Genomic DNA, 20,653 nt, shown 5'->3' with positions numbered 1-20,653 from the left:
GAGTTGCTCTTCAAATACTGCGCTTGGGAGTCTCGAAAAGCTACAGAGCACAAACCAAGCCTGGTTCCCAGATACTTTTTCAAGTCTTTCCCAGGTATGCTCTCCCTGCAGCCTCGGCGCCTTCCCGGCGCGGGACTCCCCAGCCTCCGCCCGGGACGTCAGCCCCTGCACCCCGAGGCCAGTTCCGAAGAGGGGAGCGGCAGAGCCAAGGGAGGAGAGCGAACGAGCGAAATGGTCAAGTCCTCCTTAACTCCGGGCCCCCTCGCGGGCCTCACCCCTCCTCCCGGGGGCTGAGATTGGAGAGGAAGTGGGAAGGTTTCAATCTGTTCCTCACACCGGCGCCCTCATGCCCCAACCCTTCTCCTCCGCTCGGGGCTCCGGCGAGCCTCATTCTCGCCCCTCGCCCAGGGAGAGGAGCGCGCGCCGCGGCCGGGTGCGCGGAGAAAGACCAGGGGCGACGGGCGACCTCCACGCTGCCGCCGGGGCCCGCAGCCACCCGCCAGCCAGCAAGCCAGGCCCGAGGGCAGCCCCGGAGTCCGGGGCGGCCGGATGTGAGGGCGCGTCACTTCCGGGCGGTGCAGCGGCGGCCGCTTGGAAGATGGCTGCGCCCTGTGGCTCGGAGCTGCCCGCCAACTCGCCGCTAAAAATCCCGAAGATGGAGGTGCTCTCCCCGGCTTCTCCTGGTGGCCTGAGCGACGGAAACCCATCGCTGTCCGACCCTTCCACGCCTCGGGGTGCCTCCCCGCTCGGGTCGGGCAGTGCGGCGGGCTCGGGGGCAGCGGCGTCCGGGGGTCTCGGGCTGGGGCTGGGGGGCCGCAGCGCCGCCTCGTCCTCGGTCTCCTTCTCCCCTGGTGGCGGCGGTGGTGGCGGGGCTGCGGCAGCCGCCGCCGCCGCCTGCCGGGGCATGTCGTGGACGCCGGCAGAGACGAACGCGCTCATCGCAGTGTGGGGCAACGAGCGGCTGGTGGAGGCACGGTACCAGCAGCTGGAGGGAGCCGGCACGGTGTTCGGCAGCAAGGCCCCCGGGCCGGCCATGTACGAGCGCGTGTCCCGGGCCCTGGCCGAGCTGGGCTACGAGCGGACCCCGTCCCAGTGCCGGGAGCGCATCAAGGTAACCGGCCGCCCGGTCTGGGGCAGCAAACCAGAGGCAGAGAGAAGGCGGGGAATCGGGCCTCGGGGGCGGGGGCCGGTCTGAGCGCAGGGCTCCCCTCCGGGGCCCGGTGGGCCATTCGCATCTCCTCCGCCTTTTTTCTTCTCTCCCTGGGAAGGGGGGGCTTTTTTTCCAGATGGCCGCCAGCCCGTAGGTTTCTGAGTTTGAAGTTGGGCGTGCCTGCCGCCGCCCCTCTTTCTTGCCAATCGAGGATGTTCTTGCGCTCTGAAGTTGGTAGTTTTGAATTGTGCTCCCGGCGGCGGTCCCATGCAGCCGGCGCCTCTCGCCCCCACCGCCGGGGCCCCTTGCTTTGTTCTAGGCTGGGGGGCTCCCAGGCAGAGGCTTACCGGCCGGGGCGGGATAGAGCAGGGATAGAAGCGGGGGAGGGGGGGGAGGTGCTGAGCTCCCCCCCCCCCCCCCCGCCACCCCCCAGTTTAGGAATTTTCAAGTGAGTGGCAGGGGCAGAGCCGTACGAAAGGCGCCTTCAGACGATGGCCTTTGTGTCAGTTGTCTTGCTTCTGTCTTGAGCTTGCTTCTAAGTCGAAGGGCGATCAAGTCTTGAGATGCTTTGGAGAATTGGGAAGGCTCGGTTGTAGCCAGATATTGTATTGCTTTTGTGGAGTTAGGGCACAGTTAAAGTTAGCCTGGCTGATAGTTGGTCCGAAATTTGAGTGTGGTGTCTCCAGAGTTAGGTTGGCTTGAGGCCCTGCAGTGTTTCTGACGAAGCTCCTTCTTGAAAGCCTGTGTTCCCCTGCTGTAGCTGTTGTGCCGGATGTGATGACAAGTGAAGCTCTCACTGTGTGTCTGGCCATCCTTGTGTACCTGAAGGTTTCAGTACAGAGGCTCAATTTGGGCTAGAAATGTTACCTCCAGTCGGGTTACTGTTTTCTGTTCCTGATGACTTTTAATCTGGGAGTTCAGATTTGTAGTATTGGCAGATACGGAGTTGTTTTTTAGGTAAGTTGGTTGGTGTCCTCCTCGCAGGGTCTACTAAAAGATTCTGGTAGAAGACTTTCCCCTTAGTTCACGGAACTACTACTTGTTCAAAGTTATAGTATCAGTGTGCTTCGTTTCTGGCAGGGCTGACACTTGTTTGGAACTCCATGGCAGGGTAAAAACCCAGTGGGAACTGTCATACTCACACTGGAGAAGGATATGGCTCCAAAATTCTGGAGATCTTGTCTCAAGTGTTCATTTGAGGACATTATGGCTTAGAAAATTTGGTCCAGAAACCAAGATATTTCAAACCTACTATTTTTAGGGAATTTGACACCCATTTCTCAATTAGAAAATTAGATTGGTTTACCTGATAACATGCTATCTTTGGGTCCCCCTCCCTCTCCATTTTAAACAAGGATGTCATGAAAGTAATAGTTTATAGATAGGATAAATAGTAGCGAATAGTAGCCACTGTTCTCTGAATCGCATTCCTTGTTCTATTCAAGGTTGTTAAGGTTAAGTTCAGGGGAGTTTTTGCATTGTGCTGTTTAGCCTCTATCCATGAACTGTTTTGAGTTTAGCAGTACTCTTTAGGCTTTTGTAGTTGTTTTAGCTTCATTGATTTTCTTTTGTCCATAGAAATTTCCCAATCAGAAGGACAAAGGGTGTTATCCAAAGCTGCTTATGAATCTCACTGATTATAAAATTGTTTCTCAAAAAGCCAGGAAATCTCCAGTTGGGTTGCATCTTTGTCCAGTTATGAAAAGCATAACCTAAAGCAAAGAAAGGAAACTGGGCTTGTCTGAAGAATTTTCAAAAGAGGATCACTTTCTCTGTCTCCAAGCAGATAAGATCAGATTGACCTCAAGTTCGTAGAATATTTGGAGACCTTATGGATGTTGATGTACTCTAATCCATAGTAGCAGTTGGTGAGGCAACCAGATCACCGTTTTTTGTTTTCTTTTTTACGTAAACAGTTCCTTAAGTGTGATTTCAATCAAGGAACCAGACTTCTTCATTAACAGCATTGGTCTTTCCTATTGGAATTAAACGCTCCATAAAGACGAGTTCTGATCTCTTCTTCCCAACAGTATTTCCAGTGCCTAGGACATAAGTAGGCACTGGATACATATTTATTAAATTCACCAAATAAAGCCTTGAAGGAGAATGTTGGAAAGTATAATAATCTAGAGCAGTGTCCAGATTTTAACCCCAAAACGTAGACTCTGAAACCCAATTTGAGAAGTACTTCCTTAAAAACTGAACTCTGTCCCTCTTGGAGACTTAAGATGAATGTAATCTTAAACACAGATGCACACGTGGTCACTGAAATCATAGCCTTACACAATTATGAGGTGGATGTCCAAGTACTCCAGATTATGTTTATGAAAATCAAAAGGCAACCTTAGGAAATTCCCAGAGAATCATCACAAACCCCTGAAACAAATCTTTCAATCCCAGTTTCAGAAATGCAGATTTAGAACAAGTAATTCAGAAATCTCTTTTATTTGATTCTGTTAATGAGAACTACAAAAAGAAATTCAACAGTCCTTTTTGCTTTGGAATTTGCAAAATAGAAACAAAGTAGTGCAGTGAGATAGGGACCTGGAGGTATATCTTATCCAGAATAATGCAGCTCACTTAAGTGTGAACTCATGTCAGAGGCTCCCCGGGAAGGAGCACCGTGGGCATCAGTTACATTTCTGGCCCAATGTATTTATTTAAATATCTATTAAGATTCAACTATGAAGTAAATAATTTCTTCTAAGTTTGAAAGGAAGGAGGATATATAGTAACTTCAGTTTTTCCCTGAAACTTTCCCTGAATTATAGTTTCAATATATTGATGTAACAACCTTGTCATATGATGACTCTTGGATTTTGCTACCAAAGTACTATTTTTAAATACTATCCAAGCGAATATATGTATTTCTAAGTGCACAGGATTTTAACTTAAAGTCAGATATAAACATTTTTTTTTTTTAATTGCTGCAAAGTCTGACATGTCCTGTTACTGGTATTTGTTCAGTTTTTTGGATAAAATGGGTGTGTTTGAGACTGGCTTGCTACACGTGTTTGGTATTGTTTGGTTCTGAAGTTTTGTTGCTTTCTGTTTGTTTGCCAGGAGAAAATGAATCTGCTAACAATTCCAGCCTAATTTTGGAGTCAGATAAACAAATGGGTGATTTCCTATTCTTTCCTATAAGCCTTGTCGTCATATTTCCATTTTCTAAATGCTTGAGTGTTTACTGTCTGCTTGGTGTTAGGGTGAAGAGAAGAGCTGTAGTACAGAGTCCAAGAGCTTACAGTGTAGTTAAAGTTTGTGTACCCACACCTAAGAGTTAAAAAGCTGTACCAGACAACACAGGGGATGGTATGCAGCGCAGTACTTAGTATCGAAAGACAAAAGCAGACCATAAGTGTGATGACTTCAAAGGAGGAAGAGGGCTCAGCACAGCCCATACTATAGTAGTTGAGAGACCTATCTAGACTTGGAATTTGGAGCCAGATGCCGGATTCACACTTAAGTCAGTTAATCCGATGCCCTGCAAAACTCATTCTCAAGTCCCATATTTTTGGGTGTTCTCCAGAAATTTGGCTCCTGAGAGTTGGCTTTTTGTCTCTCAAACAGATGCTTTACTCTGGCTCTGCCTGAAGATGAAATGCAAGGTGATCATATGACCTAAAGAACTTGTCTTTACTCGGTCAATGCTGATTGTTTACCAGATAAACTTATAAATGGTGGGAGTCTTCTGCCTAACAAGCAAGATGATTAACATTTTAGGGACATTGTCTTGATCTATATTCATCAGTAATTCATCGTAATCTTTGGAACAAATATTGTACTTTAGCAGACAAATCAGTGTGGTATATTTGATCTTTCATTGTAACTATTAAGACTTGTCATTATCTGTCCTGTGAGAACAAATAGGACAAAGATAACTTGGAGCCCACAAATACTGTTGTCCTGTCTGAACATTTTAAGACTCTGTCTATCTCTAAGGACTTTTCTGATGTCAGCACACTAGACTTTCTGCATTATCGTTGAAAGATTTTTCAGAAATATGGTCTGCCACTCAAAAGTGTTCGTACCAAAGATTTAGTCAGATTTATCTCCTTCCATTTCTTTTGTTCCCAAGCCATAGCCACCAGAAAACATATGTGTTCCAGTTTTTTTGTCTGCTTTTGAATCTGACGGAGATTTGATATATACTACTGAAAGAATAGATTCCCAGCCATACAAACGTATATTTAGGCTTTTGGTTTTGGAGGTAAGGACTCTAGTAAGCACACCTTAAAACTGCGTGAATAGGCACCTGAGTTTATTTCCTGGCATTTTGGGAAATCTACTGGAAAGTGGAGTGAAATATTCTGGATCCTTCATTAAGAGGATATGTAAAAAAAGAAAAAAAAAAAAAGAGGAAACCCATAGTATAAAGCAGTGCTGTTCAATAAAACTTTCTGTAATGATGGAAGTGTTCTGTATTTGCTGCAGTTCAGGGCAAGAGCCACTAGCCAAAGGCTGTTAAGCTTTTGAATGTAGTTAGTGTGCTTGAGGAACTGAATTTTTAATTATGTTTCATTTGAATTAATTGCATTTTAAATTATAAATAGCAACATGTGGCTAGTGGGTACCATAGTGAACAATATAGGTAAAAAGTTGTTATTCAGAATATTAAAGAAGGCTTTATTTTATGAAAGGATTGTCTCGGCTACACCCTCAGACCTCCGAGGGAGCGTGTCGTGTTGGAAGTTCTTTCTTCGTGCCCTCCCTGTTGCTTTACCCCTGAGTAGGAGGAACCTTGACAAGTCAAGAGATAGGGTTCACCATTGTAGGAAGAGGAGCTTTTCCTGTAAGGAATAAGGTATTATAATCTCAGTTGACTGGAGCAAAACACATCTACACTGTCTAGCCGACTGTGCAATAGCTGCTGGCCACAGGCAGTAATTGAACACTTGAAAGGTGGCCAGTGTGACTGTGCCACTGGATTTTTAATCTCAATTTTAATTCATTTATATTTAACTAATACAACTTGTAAAGCAACTATAATCCAATAAAAATTAACTTAAAAAGATAAGTTAATTTAGTGGCTATTATGGCACCCCACTCCAGTACTCATGCCTGGCAAATCCCATGGACAGAGGAGCCTGGTAGGCTGCAGTCCATGGGGTCGCTAGGAGTTGGACACGACTGAGTGACACTTTCACCTTTCACCTTCATGCATTGGAGAAGGAAATGGCAACCCACTCCAGTGTTCTTACCTGGAGAATCCCAGGGACGGGGGAGCCTGGTGGGCTGCCGTCTCTGGGGTTGCACAGAGTCAGCCACGACTGAAGCGACTTAGCAGCAGCAGCAGCAGCAGCAGCATATTGACCAGAACAGCTTTGGAATTATAGTGTTCAGACTTTTTTTGCTGTGTACTCCCAAAAGAGTTTTGAAATCCATGCGCTCTCTTGAATGTTTGAAAGCTGACATTAATGTTTTTTCATCATATGGTTTAAAATTTATGGGACATTAACAGGATATAGGATATATTAAATCTAGTATGAGTAAAATGAGATTGATGTAAAACTTACTGAATAATGTACTCTGAATCTGAAAGAGTCACCACAAATTCTTATCTATAGGTTTTATCAAATATATCTTGAAAATGTTGATGATCGCACAATATTCCACTTACACTTAAACAGTATGATTAACCTGTATTCCTTTGACTATTCTAAATTCAGCAGCCAAGCTTCATGCCTAAAAAATATATACAAGACTGAGAATGACAGGAGTCCCTAAGGTTTAAGGTGCCTTGATCAATCATTAAAGAAGGCATATAGGCACTACAATTAAAGACCGCTAATTTAGAACTTTGAGCATCTTTTCTGTTTCTTTCTTGGCTGATATAGAGCTCCCAGGCCCTTGGAGTTCCACTGCCCTGAGGAGCCACGAGAGATTGGAACTTAACTCTTGGCTAAAGGCCAGGCATCTGGGGAGGACTTGGAAATCTTACCCATTCCTTTTCATCACACTCATCTGACAGATGGATCACAGGGTTTCTTTAAATACTAAGGTCTGAAATAAGGACTTTTTTTTCCCCGCCATTATTCATCAACAGATATGTGAGGGCTTTCTGTGGGAGGCCCTTGACATACAGCAGTGTACCATTTACTGTCAAGGAGTCTCCTTTCCAGGGAAGCAGGAGTCAGGATACTAGAGCACCAGTTCCAGTACTGTGAGCATAGTCGATGGATTGTGTGGACATGAAGCTCCTGGTGCTATAGCCTGTTTGAAAAGTCATGCCTTTCAGCTGAAGAACCGTTAGCTGTAGTGCATGAAGGTATGCCCTAGACACCACGTGCAACTGGTGGGGGGTGTCATCCAGGACCAGGCCAAAGGGTGGAGTCACTGGTTTGGGGACAACAGCAGAGGTACCAGTTCTAGAAATTTATGTTTCCATAAGTAACTTTTTTATAGTTTGAATTGCAGTTATATCCATTATATATCTCATTCCTTAATTTATATACTAGAAAGAAAAACCAAAGCCATGCATCTTTTTGAACATACAAGAAGAAATGTATTTTACCCTGTGGCCTAGTACTCACATGACATACATATATGTGCATAAATAGATGATTGTATATATGTAACCAAAGCACATTTCACAAGATAGTAATGCTTATATTGCATTTACAGCGTGTCATGCACTGTTCTAAGTGCTTTGCAAATATTAACTTAATTAACTCACATAGTGATGCTGTACTTAACTGTGCCACACAGTCTGGTTTATTCTTTTCTACTTGAACCCAGATCCTCCAGCCCCAGCATCTCTTGCGTGGCATGGTCTTCAGCACCTGTCTGCGCCTGGCAGGCCTCTTTCTTCAGCCCCCTCCCCACATCCTCCTTCCCCCGCCCCCAACACAGTGCTTTTCAGCATTGCTGCCCCTTGCCCCCCAGTCCCTCTGGCCCTCATCTTTCCTCTACCCCAGCCACACTCTCAGTTGTCTCCAGAAATTCCCTCACCTAAAAGAGGTGCAAAAAAACACCTGGGAGGATGGGGGTGACCGCACCCACTGGTACTGGGCAGTGGACTTACTCCTTGGGGACTGGCAGCTCAGGGTCACGTTGGTCCCCACGTGGGCCACACCGCGGAGATGGCAGGATGGCGGAGCTGGAGGGACTGGGGGAGGGGAGACAGGTTAAAACTTCCAGGGGACCAACAGCTCACAGAATAGAGGTAGGACCCGGAGTCTTTCTCCTGCAGGTCCCGCAGCCGCAGTGACACGTTCCGGGAGGGCGTGGGGTGGACCAGGGATGCTCGAGGCGTGCCCGTTGTGACCTGACGGATGTGTGCCAACACCTGGTGGGGGCAGCAACGCCTCCCTATCACCATGTGCCTGCTCTGTGCTCAGGGCTCAGCTCGTCCCCCTCCCCTGAACTGGGGTCCTCAAATACCCCTTACCTGCACTGTCCCCTCTAACCTGTAGCAGCTCTCCATCCACCCTTGTCTCCCTAGCCACCTTCTCACCGCCCCAGATCCTCTGCACCAGAACTGGTCCTGTTCCCCTGGATGGTTATCCCTTCATCTCCCATGTGGGGTGTTGAGAAAGGTGCCTACAACTCATTAAAATTGTTTACCAACCTGCTAATGGGCCAGAACCTGCAGTTAGATAGAAGAGGAATAAAAGAGAATGAGGTGACATGTAGTTTTTTCAGTCATTGTGCTTCTTTAGACGCAAGGTATCAAAACTCCAGAAACATCATTCATTTGGGACAGGTCATGTCCCAGATATTCTCATGAAATGTTTTATCCTGTGTAGTTCTAGAGACCTAGAACCTATGGCTTGAGGGGAAGGTGAAAGGGGGTGGGAAGTGGTAAGAAATCAGACTGGAGACAAACAAGAGGTCAGAGGATGGGCTAAGGAGTTTGGACTTTGTTCTAACTTATTAGAGAGTTTTCAGCTGGGGAGTGGCATGGTTCCTCTTAGGTTCTCGAACTGACTTGTCAGGTGGAAAATGAATTGGCAAGGCTAAGACTTAAAGTACTAAGATTTTTTAGAGGCTCCTTGCAGAAACCTACGCAGGAGGTGAAATAGTGGCAGTGAAAAGGGAGAGAACAGAACAGATTTCAGACATAATCAGAAGTAGTGGAGCTGTTTTGGAGAATCTGAAAAGTTAGATTTGCTAGATCTTAACCTGGCTACACAACTCACTGTGTACTTGTCTACCAGTGTACACAGAGGATTGTAATTGCAGTCCTTAGAGGTCATCACAGTACTTCATTGCTTAAGTTTTAAGCTCTAAGTTGGTTGTTTTTTTTTTTAAGCTGTGCTACGTGGCAGGGAGTCTTAGTTCTCCCTACAGGGGGAGTGCAGAGTCCTAATCACTGGGTCCCCAGGGAATTCCCTAGGTTTGATTCTCAAACCCAATGGAAGTGTTAGTCATTCAGTCATGTCTGACTCTTGTGAGCCAATGGGCTGTAGCCTGCCAGGCTCCTCTGTCTACAGGATTCTCCAGGCAAGACTGTTGGACTGGGTTGTCATTTCCTTCTTCAGGGGATCTTCCTGACCCAGGGATTGAACTCAGGTCTCCTGCATTGCAGGCAGATTCATTACTGTCTGAGACACTAGGGGAGCCCAGAACTCAATGAGACCCAGCTAAATAAAACACTGCTTTAGGGCAGTCCTGTCTGTGTTATACAGATTCCCTTGGGTTCTGATCTGCTCCCCAGGCTTCTTAAGAGATGGTCCTGCCTTCTTTTTTCCTAACATTACCAGAGGGCAAGAACTAAGCTCAGATCTAAAATGTCAGTGTAAATCGCCATGCGTTCTCTCAGGAGTATGCTTATGTCACTAGGATGAGGTCGAATACCCCCGCCCGCCCCGACGCACACACACACTTCGGATGGCTTGTATCTGTGTCGTGTTTGCAAAATGTTTTTTTTTTTAAAAAAGGGAGAAAAAACTTCTTGAGTTTCAAAAACGAATACCAGTACATTTTTTAGATAGTCGATTGTTAGGATTGCCCATTGACTACTAGGTACTGTGTAATTTTACTTCTGTTGTGGGGTTTATGCAGTGTGCTCTGCCTGCTATTTACCATTGCAGAAACTTCCTTCAGTGTTGAAAATGAATGCTCAATGAATCTGTGTCTCCTTGCTGCATATGTTACAAATTATCTGCGGTTTGTAATCTATGCGGAGTCTTCCCCGCTATTGTTCTGAAGAATTGAAAAATGTCTGCATACTGGAATAAGGTGTATATTTAAATCTGTATAATTCTTAACCTATTTGTAGTTGAGAGAGTCCTTGAGAGCCAATGGAAATACTTTTTTTCTTGGCACTAATCAAATGAGTGTTACTTTGTCACTTAGTGTGTGGGGTGTGATGTTATTTCCTAATAGAATACAGACCTGTGTTTATTCTCAGACATCTTAGGAATAACAGCCATCATCTTATTTCTATATATGTGTTCTTGGCTGTATTCATAAATTACATTTCTTGAGCTACCAAATAATAACTTCATTCATTATAAAGTGATGAAATAGAATGGAAGTTATTTACCTAGATTTGTTTTCTAGTAGCGTTTTCTCAGCCTGTGTAAGATGACTTTGTTGTAACAGCCTGAATTTTTGAAACTCACAATGTTGTTTCTCTACTATCTACCTTCAGATTACTACATTTATCCACATAAGTCAATTATGTTTGTACTTGAAATTAATAAAACCAGAATAAAGTTCATATCTACCAAAACCTGCTCTTATCATTATTATTTAAAATTTACAAATACTTTTCTCTAAATGGATAGAGCTGCTTAATGATTTAGAAAAAGGAGTGTGATAGGCCAGAAAGTACCTTGACCTTATAACTCTCAACTGCTACGTACAATCTTAAGGAGTTTCCATCATTCACTCATCCCTTTAGCAAATATATATTGAGTCGCTTCTGTGTGCCAAATATTTGATTTAGGTTCTAAGAATATGTCAAAGAATAAAACTGGGGAAAAAAACAAAAACCCACTTGCCTTCAAAGAGGTTATATTCCAGTCGAAAACAATATGAATATTTTAAATATGTTAATTCAAAACTATTACCACAATCAAAAAACCCCTCAAATAAGATATTCCTTTATATTAGCCTTATTGACCGTAGAAGGTTTGAGCTCTCAACCTTCCATTATGCATAGGAAATAGAAATTCATTTGCTTTGGCTTTATTAAGAATGATGTACTGATTTTTATATTATGACTTCCTGTTGTGATATGTCCAGTTGTCACTGAGTTTTGCCCCTCCAAGCAGCGAAGTGCCATGCTGCTGGTATTCATGCTCATTAGGTAATGAGCACATCTGTGCTGGTCCTGGTGGCACAGCCTTCAGCAGAAATGGATACTGTTCCTTCTGTCTTGTATAAATCAGGAAATATGGTTAATAGTTGGATTTGAGAAATCAGAGTTTTGCCAGTTTTAGAACAGTATAAAATAATTTTTGACATAAGTTATATAAACCACATTACAAAACTAAGAGGAAAAAGCAAGGGAAAGTGTTTAACTTCTTCCCAATAGCATATCTACAAGTCCGTGAGATGTTATTTTTCAAGAAGTGCTGGTGAAGCTTATTTTAATTCCAGTAAAATTTCCATTGGAGAAGGAAATGGCAGCCCACTCCAATATTCTTGCCTGGAAAATCCCATGGACAGAGGAGCCTGGTGGGTTACAGTCCGTGGGGTTGCAAAGAGTCGGACATGACTGAACACACATGCAAAATTTCCATGCACCAAAGAAGAAATGAGAAATCGACATGCTTTTTGTTGTATTGAACTCTGCAAAAGTATATATAGGTCATTCATGCTTCTTACTTGATTCATGCCTGCCTCCTGCTTCTTGCAAACAGGTTGCCCAGTGAGTGAGGCTAAGTCCTCACTCTGGGTGGGTAGCGAGGATTCCTTTTTTTCTCCCTTGTTTATATGTCACTGTGTTAGTCACCATATTCTTGCTCAGACTATAAACCTTTGAAAATGGCTAAATGATTGGCTTTTAGCCATAGAAGAATGAATATGAGCGAAAAGTTGAAGTTATGATGACACAGCCAGGTGTTGGTGAAACTTGAATAACGTGTGGGCAATAACATATTCATTTAACAATGTTACCTAATATGTAACAAACCTAAATCTAGGTATAAACTCCTTTTATTAATACTTAAAGATTTCACATGTTGTCAAACAAACCTTGATACAACACTTTAAGTATTAATAGAGAAGTGAGCATTCTTTTATATTGGGTGATGTTGTTTAGCTGAAAGTTGCTTGCTTTTCTAAACAAGGTTCTGACACTGATCAGTACAGTAAGGTCCTTTTGAGTCTGTTATTCTTTATCATGTGCTTAATGATAAAGCTTCACTGCTACTTTTTCTCTACTTGAACTAACCTGCACATAAGGCACCTTGGTTTCCAGGTGGTGTGACTATTCTTGTTGTAATAATAACAAATATTTAACATTTACTGAGTACAAGCTACTAAGCAAACACTGTTTTAAATTCTCTACTTGAATTTTTTTTTATTTAACACAAATCTATGATGGAGGTAATGGCAACACACTCCAGTATTCTTGCCTGGGAAGTCCCATGGACAGAGAAGCCTGTCGGGATACAGTCCATGGGGTCACAGAGAGTCGGACGCGACTGAGCAGCTATCACTTTTACTTCATGATGGAGAGACTGTTACCGGCTCCACCTTACAGATAGAGAAATTGAGGTACAGAGCGATTAATTTTTCTGTCACAGAGCTAGCAGGTGGTGAAGCTAGACTAAGTCTGACTCTCCACTTTTAACCACTTGATTATATTGCCCCATTGTGAATTATCAGTCCACCTTTATTAAAATTTAACAGTTGAAACAGTATTTTGACAACAATAAAATCATAAATTCATAAATGCCATAAATGCCAAAATCACTGCAACACACAGATGGACCTCATAGGGCTCATATATGTTCCTTGTCATAGAAATGGAAACACAAATTTTAAAAATCCTTGCAGATAATTCATAGTGTCCTAAGATTATAAACATAATGAGAAACATTGATTTGAAAGTCCCAAGAATTTAAAACAAAGTGTTGAAACATAAATAAGACTTTTATTGTAGACAGCTCATTCAATCATTCATTCAGGCCTTTATGTGATGGTATTTATTGGACTACCAACTCTTCTTCAAGAAATTAAGTTTGAGGTTAAAGAAGGAGAAACATTTACAGGGTAGAATGAACTTTTTGACAGTAAAAGTGGATAAGGATGTGGCTTATTGAAGGAGACTGCAGAGTGACCATTACTTTATGCCTGCCCTTGTTCACCTAATGTGTAAACGACTGGGTGCTCTTCTCAGAGGTGATGAGGGTGAGATGGACTGTTTCGTAATGCGTGATATAAATATACAAAAAGGAGACTATGCAGATGAAGAAAGCTCAAAATAGACTCAAGAAGTGAGAAATCAAGAGAGTGCAGGGAGTATAGCAGTAACCCAGGTAAATGTGGTTACTTCAGCTAAATATGAAAATGAGCTATGAACTTCCTGGCAACTATGGCAAAAAGGTAAATACAGTGATTTTCTGTACTTTTCATTGTCTGCAGAAGAGAAGCACACAGAGTCCTCATTCTGAAGCCTAAGATGAATTTTCATTAAGGACAGTCTGATAGCGGCCTTGGATAAGCTCTTACCTTTCTCTTCGTTCTCTTTTCTGTTAAATAGGGCAGCATGACGCATCTTCTGTGTATATGTAATACACTGCCCGGACCCCTCCCCCGGGGGTGAGACACTGGCGCGTCCCCACCAGCTGCCTGAGTGGTGATGGCTTCAGGAATCCTCCTGAAGGAATCCTCCCAGGAATGTCTGGTTGTCCATGGCTAGGTTCCCTCTCCACTGGCAGCCTGGACTCAGTGACTGGTCGTGCTGAAATTCAAAAGTCCAGCCGCCTTGCCTTAAGGGAGCTCTAAAGTATTACTCATATTCCATACCTCACTTTAGGATTAACCAAGACCTCTGCAGCAGCTGTGAGTTACTTCACCTCTCTCTTCCCCATCCTGTGCTCACAAATGCTGTTCTGAAGAGCTCTCTGCTGTAAATGTCCTGCACAGCCTCCTCAGTGTCTCTTTCCTGGGACCCTCTCTTTTAGCATCATTGTAGAAATTAGAAATAATAAATGTAAACTGCTGACCCCAACTCTCAGCACATGGTAGAAACTGAGAAAATGTTAGTTATGGTTTACTTTCATTGCATGGGACATTGAGCCACCTCTGGAAAATGTCTGATTTTTGTAGAAGGTACAGACTTTTTTTTCATATGGTAATTCCTTTTAGCAGTCCTCATAAAGGTAAGAATAAAATATAAAAATGCTACCAACTGAGCAATGAAGAGTGTTAGGGTAGATTTTCTGAGTTTGTAACAACTTTCTCAGTAAGTTGAGGTTGCTCAAAGACGGGTGCACAAACTTAAAGCAGGCTTATTTTCAGATTTTTCATAGAAAGTTTATATGTCAAGATACGAAAATATATTATTTTCCTGCATTTGGGACCTATAGCTTATACCCTGTAAATGCAGAAAGAAAAACCCTTTTGAAATAACTTAATATTTACCAGGTTTTAATAGTCAACTGAATCTTAATCTAATGTTTGCACCCAGGAGGATTTCTAATCTTACTATTTAGGTGATTTTATCTTGATGTCCAAATTATTATTTTTTTCACAACCAAATACCTAAAATTTACTAGTGGGGAAAAAAAAAAAAAACTATTGTAAGTTACCTTTGCATCATAGATGGTAGTTTTCAGTAAGAAGATAACTACAAAATTGAGAATCACATGGTCACCCTATGAAACAAATCAAGTGGCCTTTTTGAGAGGGGAGCCTGGTCTGCCTAAACATTGGTCTTATGGATCGAAGAAAGTACCTCTGTGTTTGGGAAGCAGTACAATATTGTAAGGATGATGCTCTGAGGATGTTTGGAACACATGTACACATGTGTGTGTGTCATGCTTAACTTTTAGACACTGTTGATTATGGAGCTGTCAGTGTTTAATGCAGGATGTTTGTATGAGAGAGGACTTTAAAGATGAATGGCTCTCACTGCTATCCTAGAGAGATTTTAGATAATTCTCTTTGAATGTGTTTTTTAGTTATCACCTACTAATAAAAGCTACCACTTTAACATCATCCAAATACTACTTCTAGGTGGTGCCCTGGGATGTGAAGTACTGAGAAAAGATTCAACAGAGATACTAATGTAGCAACGTCAGCGCTGATATAGGAGGTCAGATGAAAATAACCTCTCCTCCAAGTCAGTGCTTTTTGAAACTGATTTTTTCCTCTTTCAAGTGGGGGGTGGGGTGGGGGAAGTTCTAGATACATAGTGTTATCTGACTGGGTTCGATGACTGCCTGCCTGCTGCCTACATCTGAAATAATTAAGTAGTTCAGTAAACTCTAGTTTGTTTTTTTTTACTTGTCTTAAATAGAGAAACCCTTGAGGATTCCATATCTAGAAAGACTCTTGTATCCCAAAGACGTCCTTAAACCTGACCATGCAGACTAGGTATGGTTTATCTAGTATTGCGGCCAAGATGAGATTTTGTATGAGTATCCGTATGATTTATAGACAGTGTAGAGTTAAAAGCTTTATGGCATGTGAATTTAGTTCCTTGAGCAATGGAAGGTGTTTAATTTTGACAGTTTGTCCTCCTTCCTCGAGGGCTTTTTTCTTCTTACTTGGAATGGGTAAGACCCTCAGCTGCTAGCGTGGAGGAAGCTAGAAAGCTTAGAATACTCACTGAGAAAATTTCCTGAATGATTTGTCCTATGCAAGAATTTCTCCCTCATAAAGACACACTGATCAGGTATAGACACAAAAGTGAGTCACTGATAGCCAAATTTGGAATGAAGTGCAGCTGATAGAACTCGATCCTGGACAGTTCCCCACAGACTGAGGCACTAGAGAGGTAAGAACTCTTGGTTTCTGGTGGTCATTCTTGTGTTTGGCCCTGATAAAATCCAGGAAGCAATCAAGTCTTTTTTCCTTTTGTATCTTTAACTGAACTACTGTCAAAGAATATTCTTCACTATTTAATTTGTAAGGCATAAGAAATAATAAAATTTGGACAGGGTGTACAGAGCTGTATTTGGCAGGCAATCCATCCTGCCCCACCACCCCCCATCCCCGACCAAAGAAAAGTGTAATAGGAATGGTAGATATTTTGCAATAGCCTTGCCCTCTGCAGTTAGTCCTCCTGTATTACAAAGAAATTAATTTGCTCTGCTAATTATAGCGGTATCTGTGTTTTATACCTTTTGCCACTCCTGCTCTTTTCAAAAGGTTTTAGGACTCCTACCTACCTTGGATTTATTGACTTTAATACATTTAATGCATTGTATGGTTATACAGTGAATTTCCCCATTTTCTTTGCTAAGAAGATTTCCACCTTCTTGCAAGTGATTTAATACTTTAAAATTACCTTAATTTGTTGAATAAACATATATTGAACAATCCTTACATGACAGGCACTGTTCTGGGCTTCAGGAAACAGGGAACAAGGCAGACAGCCTTTGCTCCTTTGAGTTTACAATATAGCGAAATAGCTTTTTTAGGATCCAGTAACATTTTAGAGTGTCATTTGGTAATTTTTACATGCCAGATCCCTTCTGAAGGAACACTTGTCTTGGGGCCTTGGCTCCTCATTTGTTAAATGAGAAAGTTGGACTAGATGATCTTGAGTTCTTTTCCATTCAAAACTTCTGTAATGTTTTGGAAGTTGGAACCTGGTTTTCTCTCAGAGCCTTGGGCAGCCCCACCCACTCTCTGTCAATCATTATATTACAGGCGATTTTACAGAAGAGGCACTTGGCAAGAGTAGTGACAGGGATAGGTACTGAATAGTATCAAGTACTGCAAGAAAGTCAGATGAGTTAAGGACGAAGTTTGAGGACCATTGTTCTTAGTAATTAGGAAGGCATTGCTGACCATGATGGTTTCAGTGGAATAACAGATCAGCTTTGATCCCATGGAGTTAAGGATTGAGTTCCTGTAGACACTGCCTATTCCTTGGAGTCCCTTTAGTCTTTAGGCTATTAAAGTGGGGAGATGTTAAGGCTTAGCTGTTGTCCTCTAAGGAAGGCAGTCAAGACTTAACGTTCCTATACTTGTTCCTAGGTGTGTGAATTTCCCTGGTCTAAGTGGTTACCTTAGGTGATTTACCTAGAATCTCAGTTGATAAGTTAATCAGATAATGAATGATCAAGTACTTTATGATAGGGCTGGAACAGATAACATAACTTAACGAATCATTTATTACTGTTTCATTGCCACTACAGAAAAACATTTCTTTCCCAGTAGGTAGAAAAAAAGTGCTATATTTTTGTGAAGAGTAAGTTGATACCTTTGTATGCTTTTACCTATAGAAATTGGTTCTTTCAAGAAAAGGGAATTTTGCTAATTTACCTCTTAAAGAAAATAGGCTGCTCTATCTACATGAGTAGGATGCTGAGGAAGCTGGAGAAATTGTATTTGAATTGGTCCCAGTCTTCAGCCTCCTCTGTAAAACGTAAAACATAGACTAAGTCTACCTTATTTTAGGATTTCTGACTAATATGTTATATATTCTTTTGTGGAAGAAAAAAACCCATGTGGCATAGAGCAGAGTTTCTTAACCCCAGGTTCTTGTGTGAGCTCTTCAGGGAGTCCATGTGCCCCTTGACATTGTATAGAACAGTTTTGTACAGGTCTTCTTCTGAGGAGGGGATCCAGGACCCAAAAAAGCACCTCTGGTCTAGAGAGGAAAAGGGCATCTGGAGAATAAAGATTTCTCACTTGTCAGATCTTCTATAGTGCTAACAACTGGGAGTGTGAAACAAGTGCTGTTGTGTTTTTTGGTTTTCTTTTGTTGGGTTTTTTGGTTGATTGGTTTGGTTTTAAATGACTTAGTTTGGTTTGAAGGATTAGGTGATTGGCAAGTCATTTTGCCAAATTTTAACGTACAGAAAACCTAAGAAAATAGATAGTAAAAATTACACTGACCTTAGATGGATTTTGCTTTAACTGATTTCTTCATCATTAGTTATAACTCTGTCTATATATACATACATATATATATATATATAAATTTATGTTATATTCTTAATATTCCTTTTACTGTGTGCAAAAATGTTTTTACAGTTGTCTGCCATTTCAAGCTTCCCCCCCACTGCCTTTGTGCTCACAGTAAGAAAATCAAACTAATTTAAGAAATTCTGAGTCTTTCTTAGAAATATTGAAATAAACTCAGTATTGTTCTGTTGCCTCAATTAACTAAGAGCAACTAATTGTAACACAGTAAAGCAGCAGCTTTAGTTTAAAAGATGATAGGTCTGTTTCTTTTGCTTTACAGTACACGTGGGCTTAGGCCAAAGTATTGTTTTTCGCACTTTTTATAAACAATTGCTAGAGATTTGCACCTAGTGTAATTTCCGCTACTGCTTGTGGAAATATATATGTGATTTTTAAGAGTTTGTTTTCAAATAAGTGTATCCTTTATTTAATCATTTGGGTTAAAGAGGCTTAAATTTATCATATTTAGTTGGCAGAGGGTTAAGATAAACTGTAAGCCATTTCTAGTATGGCTAATTTGACAACCACGTTTGAAAATCTGTTTCACTGCTTGTTTTTTTCTTATAACATTGTTTCCTGCTGTTATAACTAAGCTGTCCTCCCTGCAATTTGACTATTTTTCATCTGACATCTTAGACTGATCATGCCAGTGTTTTCTAAACAAAACATTATGTGGCAATTATGCCTTATCTCTATTCCTCCCTGTTATATAGACCTTGTTCAGTTACAGACAGTTCTGTTAGAACAGTGATTTTGTCATGGTGATGATTTTATGATTGTATGAAATGGGGCACATTTTGAGAAAATGATGGAGCCAGTAGCAGAATTAGATGGCGTATGCCCATGTAATTTATTGAGCTTGCTTCCTGCTCTGCCATACCAGGGACGAGTTCTATTCTTCCTCCTTCCTGAAAGCCAAAGGAAGAATTGGAGGACATTGAAATAAAAAGAAGCCTTATTTTTTGACCCCCAGAGTAGCTTATATAATGTCAGGAAGGGCTTTGATGAAACCACTGGCCCTACTTAAAGATCTTATTTTCCAAGCCTTTCATTATTTTATTTGCCCTTTTCTGAACTCTGCAATTTCCCTCTCTTGTAGCTGGTTCGATGCCCAGAACTGAATGCTGTGTTCCAGCTGTGGCCTCACCGGTGCTGAATAGAGAGGAAGAGCCACCTCCATAGCTTACATGTGATTCCTCTGCTTATACCACCCAATACTGGATTTACTTATTTGGCAAGATAGCTGCATCGTGCACTGTATTTAATGTTACGTGTACTGTAACCCTGGGTCTCTCTCTGCATTGCTGCCGTTAAACCCCCAATCCTGCCAATCTTAAAGCTCCTGCCTTTGTTTACCTGCCCCGCTCCCCACCCCCCAGACTCCCCTTACATTCATCCACAATGAATGTCATCTTTTATTCTTTCATTTCCTCTCACTGTAATCTTAAACTTTGGCAAAACCTTCCCTCTGTCTATGAATTGTCAGTTGTCAGCCATCTGATTTTTTCTTCCTGCTTTGGTAATGGGACATCTCTTACTTCTCTCTGGTTCTTTTTCTCTGGTAGCTGTTGAACCCTTGGCATGGTGGATTTATCAAGCATTCACTTGGCAGTTCTTCTGAATCAGATACCTTTGGATTTCTCTGATCTGACCACCTAGACAAGTTGTTTTAGTTCTTCTATCCAGGTTTTCTTGACTTCTATCCATGTGACTTCACTCAGGATATAGTATTATCTCATAAATCCTGGGGGAGACAATAATAGAGATTTACCAGGGACATTTCTAACAATAAGGAAAGTGTTCTTCTTCACTGTGAATAGAATAGTCTTTAATAATTTTAAGCAAATTCTTTCCTCTCTGAGGTCTTAATTTTTTGAAAAACGCTAGAGCCAAGTGACTATGAATTTGTAAGATGGGTGAGATAAAGGAAGAAAGGAAGGGAAACAAGGTTTCTGTGCAGAACAGGAAATGGTTCTTGAAAGAAGCCGAATTGAGGTTCTTGTTGGGCTTGGTACAGCTTTACAAAATGGGAGGCAAGACTTCGCTTTTCCTAGATAACCACAGCATTATCTAATCGAAGATGTACAGTAGATGTTCAGTTAGTTCATTGAGGATTGTTGATACAGACATACAATCGCTTAATTTTGTGCTTTGGTTAATCATTTAGAGTGTGAAAAGTGTAACCTTTTCTGGTTTATTATGGATGATAAGAATTGGAAGTCCTCCATATGTCCTTTCTATCCATTTCTAAAGTCCCTCTAGCTTATCTAAATCCCAGTGTTTGTTAGAGTAGCAGTTAAGCTGATGTTTCTTACTTTGTTTTCTATCTCAGTTGATATATGCTTTTTAAACAGCCTTTACTTGGATCTGTGGTCTTTACTGAACCCAGAAGGTACCTCTTTTGTGTATTTATGTCTCCAGAGAGTTGGAAATCTTTTTAACATTGTTTCAATACATCAA

The 20,653-nt window shown here is 41.8% G+C and overlaps 1 protein-coding gene across 8 annotated transcripts in view; it reads left to right on the top strand.

Annotated features, from left to right (window-relative positions):
- The first annotated feature begins 302 nt into the window (after positions 1–302).
- MSANTD2 (Myb/SANT DNA binding domain containing 2) overlaps positions 303–20,653 on the top strand; it is a 30,367-nt gene continuing 10,016 nt past the window's right edge. For 2 of the 8 annotated variants that reach the window (XM_025286333.2, XM_025286334.2), the window contains exons 1-2: positions 305–1,111; positions 19,293–19,382. In XM_025286333.2, the coding sequence (XP_025142118.1) occupies positions 347–1,111; positions 19,293–19,349 (822 nt within the window). In that variant the 5' untranslated portion in view covers positions 305–346 and the 3' untranslated portion in view covers positions 19,350–19,382. Of the gene's footprint in view, positions 1,112–15,289; positions 15,369–19,292; positions 19,428–20,653 lie in introns of all 8 variants that reach the window. The other 6 variants (XM_025286330.2, XM_025286329.2, XR_006551348.1 and 3 more) reach the window with 5 other exon arrangements.

The sequence above is a fragment of the Bubalus bubalis genome, chromosome 5 (assembly GCF_019923935.1).
Source record: "Bubalus bubalis isolate 160015118507 breed Murrah chromosome 5, NDDB_SH_1, whole genome shotgun sequence".
Lineage (NCBI taxonomy): Eukaryota > Metazoa > Chordata > Mammalia > Artiodactyla > Bovidae > Bubalus > Bubalus bubalis.
This window is presented reverse-complemented; position numbering and strand designations above follow the sequence as displayed.